An 8,178-nucleotide genomic window follows, 5' to 3' on the forward strand; every position below is an offset into this window, starting at 1 on the left:
TTACCGCGTCGTTTCCGATGCGAACCGTCGCGTCCTCTCACTGACAAGGCGCCCCCACCCGAAAAACAGTTGTGTCGCGAGGCGCCGGCGCGCAAGGGGCCGACTCGGGGTTGTTGGCGCTCAGCGCTATTAGAGACGCGCTGGTGTGAGCCCATTTTCGCTGTTGGCCCCTAAAAAACTATCGGGGCCGTCGGTGAAGATGTTGTTAGTATACGCCGTATGTTTCGGAGCCAAGAGTATTTTTACTAGGCTTGGTAGTATTGCGGTTTGGGCCCGAGTTGAACTTGTGCATTGGGAAGAGAAGCAGTTAGCGCTAGGAGAAAGAAGTTGAACTTGTGCATTGGGAAGAGAAGCAATTAGCGCGAGGAGAAAGAAGTATTGTACACACATCGGACACGAATTGTCGTGTGTGAAGCATTATCGTTACTCTAATCTCCTCCCTCCTTCTTAATTAGCTGTCACGTCAATATTTTTGTAGTACCAATGTGCACAATAGTAACTATGATACTAGCATTATAGAGTAGCTGTTAGTTGAACCACATGTTTTCAAAATCTAATGTCACCATATGTGTAATCTCTATAAATAGATTGTCTAATGAAATATATGGTTACATAAAAAAAAAGGAAAATGAAGAAAATCATCCCAAATATTATCGTGGATCGTGACAAAGACATATATATTGGGATTAACACGTTCACGAGAATGAAAAATTGAAAATAGATTTCAATGACAGAAGAAGCAATGCAAAAGTCACAATTCTTACGGAAGCCCCCGGCCTAACCGCAAAGAAGGACCAAAAATGCATTTTTGCAATGCATCGACGTGATATTCAAAAAAGAAAACATCCCAGAATCCACTTCGTTGAGCGGAAACAAATCAACGAACTATCGAATATATCGTGCTCGCCCCTTTATCCCCTTCCCTTTTCCTCTACCCCGCGGCGTCATCCCTCCACCGAAGAGTGGAGATCCGTACCGAATTCGGCCGATTTTCTCCTGTAGGCGACGAACCCTAACTTGTTTCGATTTGTTCCGATCTTTAGTTCTTCTAATTCACTTTTCTACAATTTCTCTCCAATCTGTGGCTAGATTTGGCGTCGTCGGGGGAGAGGGGAATTCGATCTGAAAAATGGGGTGGTTCCGCGCCGCGTCGGGCATAGCCCGGGTGGCGCTGCGGCGCAACCTGGCGCGCGCCCCGGCGACGCCCTTCGCCGGCCCCGCGCGCCGCCACCTCCACTCGACGGTCCCGCGGCGCTACGCCGCGCCGGAGCCCCGCGCCGTGCCGCTCTCGCGCCTCACCGACAGCTTCCTCGACGGCACCAGCAGCGTCTACCTCGAGGAGCTGCAGCGCGCGTGGGAGGCGGACCCGACCTCCGTCGACGAGTCCTGGGACAACTTCTTCCGCAACTTCGTCGGCCAGGCCGCCACCTCGCCGGGCATCTCCGGGCAGACCATCCAGGAGAGCATGCGGCTGCTCCTCCTGGTGCGCGCGTACCAGGTGAGCGGCCACATGAAGGCCCGGCTCGACCCGCTCGGCCTCGAGGAGCGGCCCGTCCCGGACGTGCTCGACCCCGCCTTCTACGGCTTCTCCGACGCCGATCTCGACCGCGAGTTCTTCCTCGGCGTCTGGCGCATGGCCGGCTTCCTCTCCGAGAACCGCCCCGTGCAGACGCTCCGCTCCGTGCTGGGCCGCCTCGAGCAGGCCTACTGCGGCACCATCGGCTACGAGTACATGCACATCGCCGACCGCGACAAGTGCAACTGGCTCCGGGAGCGGATCGAGACCGTCAACCCCAGGGAGTACGCCTACGACCGCCGCCAGGTCATGCTCGACAGGCTCATCTGGAGCACCCAGTTCGAGAACTTCCTCGCGCAGAAGTGGACCACCGCCAAGCGCTTCGGCCTCGAAGGCGCCGAGACGCTCATCCCTGGCATGAAGGAGATGTTTGACAGGGCGGCCGATATGGGTGTGGAGAGCATTGTTATCGGGATGCCGCACAGGGGCAGGCTCAACGTCTTGGGAAACGTTGTGCGCAAGCCCCTGCGGCAGATCTTCAGCGAGTTTAGCGGTGGCACCAAGCCTGTCAATGAGGGGGAGGGTCTGTATACGGGGACTGGTGATGTCAAGTACCATCTGGGAACTTCGTATGATAGGCCTACTAGGGGTGGGAAGCACATCCATCTGTCGTTGGTTGCAAATCCAAGTCACTTGGAAGCGGTTGACCCTGTTGTTGCCGGGAAGACCAGAGCGAAACAGTACTATTCTAATGATCTTGACAGGACCAAGAATCTTGGGGTGCTGTTGCATGGAGATGGAAGCTTCTCAGGGCAGGGTGTTGTGTACGAGACCTTACATCTCAGCGCCCTTCCTAACTACACCACCGGTGGGACCATTCATCTTGTCGTGAACAATCAGGTTGCATTCACTACCGACCCCATGTCTGGGAGGTCTTCACAGTATTGCACAGATGTAGCCAAAGCCGTCGAGGTTCCAATTTTCCATGTCAATGGTGATGACTTGGAGGCAGTGGTTCGTACATGTGAGCTTGCTGCCGAGTGGAGGCAAACATTCCATTCTGATGTAGTGGTGGATATTGTTTGCTACCGTCGATTTGGGCATAATGAGATTGACGAGCCCTCCTTCACCCAGCCTAAAATGTACAAGGTATTACCCCCTCCCCACCTCGAAACAGAAAGAGAACTGAACACCACTATAATTATGACCTGGCAGAATTCTATATGTAATTGGCTCTTCTATTCCTTCTGTTCATGATCTCAGTCCTGATCATTCCTTACCTTTTGAGTAAAGATATCTCCTTAACTCTAGTTAATTTAACAATTAGTGAACAAATCTGCAAGCCATAAGTATTTTACTTGACTAAATTTGTTTGCAGAAGTAGAACGATTGCCATAAGTCGGCAGTAACACTGATCCTGCATAATCTCTGGTTTATATTTTGAAAGTTCTTCCTATTTGTGTCATGTCAGATAATTAGGAACCATCCGAGTGCACTTGAGATATATCAGAACCAGCTGTTAGAATCAGGGAAGATCTCCAGGGAAGACATCGACAACTTACACAAGAAGGTCAGCACAATACTGAATGAGGAATTCAAAAAGAGCAAAGATGATATCCCCAACAAGAGGGACTGGCTTTCAGCTTACTGGACTGGGTTTAAGTCCCCAGAACAGATTTCACGTATCCGAAACACCGGGTAAAGAGTTCTTTCCCTACAGTTTGATTGTTTCCCGTGTTTCTTATGCACAGATATTTGATGTTATGCATTTGCGACCATGCAGTGTCAAGCCAGAGATTCTAAAACGTGTTGGAGAAGCTATGACAACTCTGCCAGAAACTTTCAAGCCTCACAGGGCTGTCAAGAAGATTTTTGATCTGCGTCGCCAAATGATTGAGAGTGGGGAAGGCATTGATTGGGCCGTGGGTGAAGCACTTGCTTTTGCAACTCTTATAATTGAGGGGAACCATGTTAGGTTAAGTGGCCAGGATGTTGAGAGGGGTACTTTCAGCCACCGGCATTCTGTCATCCATGACCAGGAAACTGGAGAGCAGTACTGTCCACTTGATAATCTTGTCATGAACCAAAACGAGGAACTATTTACTGTAAGCAACAGGTATGGATTGGTGTCTGAGTTTTCTGGTTACTTCAGTTATGCTTCTTACAACAAAATACAGAATCAGCATAATGGGTAGACCAAAACCGTATCAGCTAGTTCAGGCATAATGTTAGTTTTATGTTCCCCATAGTGCGTGATTGCATATTCATATACTACTCCCTCCAGTCTCTTTTAATTGACTTGAATTTAGTATAACTTTGTACTAAATTTGAGTCAATTAAAAAAGAACGGAGGGAGTAGTAAACTTTAGGCTGCCATGATCCATTAGTAATCAAATTTTGACAGTAGACATGGATTTGACCAATATGCTTTATTATCAACTCTTTTACTCTGAAAAGGAGAATTGACCATGCACCTTTCATTTCTAAGGAGATAACCGAAGATGCATTTTGGGTTTCCAAAACTACAACTTTGTAGATTCGTCCTTAGAGTTGTACTGGCATTGTTTGCTGACATAGTGCTTACTGGGTTTGTATCCCTTGAACTGGCCAGCACATAACAGACATGTTGGTCACGAATGGAATCATGGCTAGGTGTTGTATAGTTTTTGAGCATTATAAGTTCTGATATGATCTAGATAGGAATAAAAAAAAATTATCAATACTGAGATGAAATAATTGCTATACCAAAACAACATGCAATATATACTTTGATTTAGAAGGTTGGTTTCTAGTTTTCTACATGCTCATAACTGTCTTGAACTGTTAAAAAATCTGAAGCAACAAAAGGATAAGAGGAAAGTCTGAACTAATTGATTTATACTCTCTTAACTGACTGAATTATATTTTTAGATAGAAAATATTTTCAGGGGTGCACTTTTTAGGAGTCATAACCTTGTCATCTGATATAACTTTTAAAATATATAGGCATGTCCTCACTTCATGCATATCTTTGATAATGATCTGCCTTTATTATGACCTGATATGTGCAAGAATTTGAACAGTTCCCTGTCAGAATTTGCTGTTTTGGGCTTTGAGTTGGGCTATTCAATGGAGAACCCGAACTCACTAGTTCTATGGGAAGCACAGTTCGGTGATTTTTCAAATGGAGCTCAAGTGATATTTGATCAATTCCTTAGTAGTGGGGAGGCAAAATGGCTCCGCCAGACTGGGCTTGTCGTTTGCCTTCCTCATGGTTATGACGGTCAGGGGCCTGAACATTCTAGTGCAAGAATGGAGCGCTTCCTTCAGGTATAATTTTAGTGTGGTTGCAAAGACGTGGACATAAGTATCTCTTGTGTTAAAAAGTATTCTCTCTGTTCCATTTTTTTCTCTAGATACGGATGTATCTAGAACTAAATATGTCTATATACATCCGTATGTTGACAAAGTTGAGCAGCTTTTTTAGGAACGGGGGGAGTACTTGTATTACATATGCACGTATGGCCTAAGGGATGTATGGTCAACAACCTGGGATGTACACTGATATGTCTTCCTCTTTTTTTTTGGCTCGCTCGTGGCCTCTTAGGAGGCTTGTAAATCTGAACTCTACCTTTCCAATGCAATGAAACGCAATAGTCTATTGCGTTCTCTCGAAAAAACTTATGCACGTAAAAGGAACATATGGCACAAGCTCTTACTGTAAAATAGCTATTGCACAATTTTATCATGACATACATGCACAGGGCTGGAACTGTCATAATTATGCACTCTACTTTTTACTACTTCCTCGGATCCAAATTAATTGACTCCACTTTGTCTAGATACAGTGCGTTTGTTGACTAGATACATCTGTATCTAGACAAAGTGGAGTCAATTAATTTGGATCGGAGTTAGTATATATATTCTGATGGCATTTTCCAATGAGACTTAACTTACAAATAAAAACTGAAAACATTTCACTGACGTATAGTACTCATTAGTCAGCATGTCAGAGTATGACAATAGAAAAAAAATCCACGTATGGCTATTTGCACTTGATATGGGTTTCACCTCTAGCCTACCCCAACTTGTTTGGGAATAAAGGCTTTGTTGTTGTTGTTGTATGGCTATTTGCACTTGATATGACTTCATGGAAATCAGCAATCCATGTGCTGGAACCTTAATTTACTTTCTTGTACTTTATTTACAATTTTTCTCTCCCAACTCATTGCCCACAGGTTTCTGTTGGGTTTCATCTCTAGCCATACCCCAACTTGCTGGGGACAGAAGGCTGTTGTTGTTTTTTCCATTCATTTTCTTGCTTATTATTATGTTTTTAATGTTCACACTATCTGATAAGGACAAAGCTAAATACCTCTTCATGAGTGCATGTTAATTGTGCAGAATATCGTATTGTGTTTCCCCTACTTTTGACTACAAAGTTGTAACTGTACTGGATTGATGGATTTTATCTGCACTTCTATATTATACAACTTACTATGAGTTGTAGTCCACAGCATGTGAGAACGAAAGTCATGGATAATTGGAGAAAGATGTTCAACTGTAGTTCATTTAATACTTCAGAAAATGTTTATGTTAGATTGCACATTTAGTTTGCATATTCCATTATTCCTTTTGTTCTAACCACATTCCTTTTTCATGAATATCAATAATTGTACTTCAGATGAGTGATGATAACCCCTATGTTATACCTGAGATGGATCCAACAATGAGGAATCAAATCCAACAGTGCAACTGGCAGGTTGTGAATGTCACAACTCCTGCAAACTATTTCCATGTTCTGCGTCGACAGGTGAAAATCTTGATACTTTCCCCCCTCCTGGCGTTAACAACCATCTTAGGGTGCATCAGCATATATATTTCTTTGTTTTCAGATACACCGCGATTTCAGAAAGCCTTTAATTGTGATGTCTCCAAAGAACCTCCTTCGTCACAAGGACTGCAAATCCAGTCTATCTGAATTCGATGATCTTGCGGGCCACCCTGGATTTGATAAGCAAGGGACACGCTTCAAGCGTCTGATAAAAGACCGGAATGACCATAAGGACCTTGAGGAAGGAATCAGACGTTTAGTTCTTTGTTCTGGAAAGGTATTATGTATCACTTTCTGCAAGCTCATCCTAAATGAAACTTTCTGGAAGCTGTGCTTTTGCAGATTCAGTTTTTCAGCTAGCCATTTTAAAACTAACTATGCGATGATGTAGGTGTACTATGAATTGGATGAAGAAAGAAAGAAATCGGATCACAATGATGTTGCGATATGTAGAGTGGAACAACTCTGTCCATTCCCCTACGACCTCATTCAGCGTGAGTTGAAGAGATATCCAAGTACGTGCAAAAAAATACGTTTCTCAAATATTCCATCGAGTCACTATCTCGATTAGTATTGTTTTTTTGTGTACACATAAAATGTTGCTTGTTATTGCATTAGGGACAGAAAATCTATAGTACTCATCTTACTAGCTAATGGGGGGTTTAGTTTGGATGGGCACATGGGAGCATTCAAGACAAACGAGGATTCAACATGAGAAGATGGAAACTAGAAGTTCTTGGGATATTAGTAGATGCAATACAGTGCTCAATTTTATTGTGTGATGTCTCTTCAATCCTTATAATCCTAAATAAGGAACACATAATAGTTGACCGATCATATGTAGTGCTCACCTGCGTTATCATTGATTGACTAGGTTACTTGTTACTAGTTGCATTTTTGTTGGTGCAGTACCCTGGCAGGGACGAGAATACCCATATTGTTTGCTTCAGTGAATCCTAGTAAATAATTGCAAAAAAAGATGGCAAATCCTAGTAAATCAAAAGTAGGCTCATATCATCTGTGTGTTTCTGTTGTGCAGATGCTGAGATTGTTTGGTGCCAAGAAGAACCGATGAACATGGGGGCGTACACGTACATCAATCCTCGCCTGCTGACTGCGATGAGGGCGCTTGGTCGTGGCTCCATTGACGACATCAAGTATGTTGGAAGGGCACCATCTGCGGCCACAGCTACAGGTTTCTATACCGTCCACGTGCAGGAGCAAACCGAGCTGGTGAAGAAGGCGCTGCAGCAAGACCCCATCAACTCTCCGTTCTGAACCTGTAGATTCTTTGAATAGGCATCAGAACCTCTGATTCTACCAATACACAAAAGCAGGTGTAGATTATACCTGTGCAGCAATTTGGTGAATAATCGTCTCGGATTTGTGTTGAGACAGTCGTCTCGGATGTGTTACCGCCAGTTAGAAACGGCCTGAGGTCTATTTTGAGTGCATTTTTTTCCTCTGTCGAAGCTTTTGGTCTATTTTTGTCTACATCCTTTTTGTGTTTTTGAATGTACAAGGTAAACAAGCACCAGCCGAGGAGAGGTTCTTCCTTATCAATAAAGAACTGTATATCCAGTAATGCTGATGTATGTACGTTCCTATGATACATCCCTACTGTACTGCTGTGCCTAGCATATGATTTCAGTCTGTCTCTGCTAGCACTGAAGCACATGATGATGCTCTCTGAAACACTTGGAGTGGAACTGTACATAAGGACAGTTCAGTGAAGCAGCCACATTGCCGGACAGTGCCCATTCCCAGACCAATTATATGAGTCACTTATGCTGTTTCCTGTGATCTGATATTTCCAAACTCGCCGTTTTATGGTTTATAATCCAATCTG

General features: G+C 44.2%; 1 protein-coding gene across 1 annotated transcript; it reads left to right on the top strand.

Moving 5' to 3' along the window:
• Window positions 1-846: 846 nt before the first annotated feature.
• Window positions 847-7,914, top strand: LOC127334300 (uncharacterized). The gene is made up of 9 exons (XM_051360720.2): window positions 847-998; window positions 1,090-2,665; window positions 2,988-3,214; window positions 3,300-3,632; window positions 4,579-4,825; window positions 6,180-6,308; window positions 6,391-6,606; window positions 6,721-6,844; window positions 7,369-7,914. The coding sequence occupies exons 2-9, from the start codon at window positions 1,130-1,132 to the stop codon at window positions 7,605-7,607; spliced, it is 3,051 nt and encodes a 1,016-aa protein (XP_051216680.1). The 5' UTR covers window positions 847-998; window positions 1,090-1,129; the 3' UTR covers window positions 7,608-7,914.
• The last annotated feature ends 264 nt before the right edge of the window (window positions 7,915-8,178 follow it).

This window comes from Lolium perenne, chromosome 2 (assembly GCF_019359855.2).
Source record: "Lolium perenne isolate Kyuss_39 chromosome 2, Kyuss_2.0, whole genome shotgun sequence".
Lineage (NCBI taxonomy): Eukaryota > Viridiplantae > Streptophyta > Magnoliopsida > Poales > Poaceae > Lolium > Lolium perenne.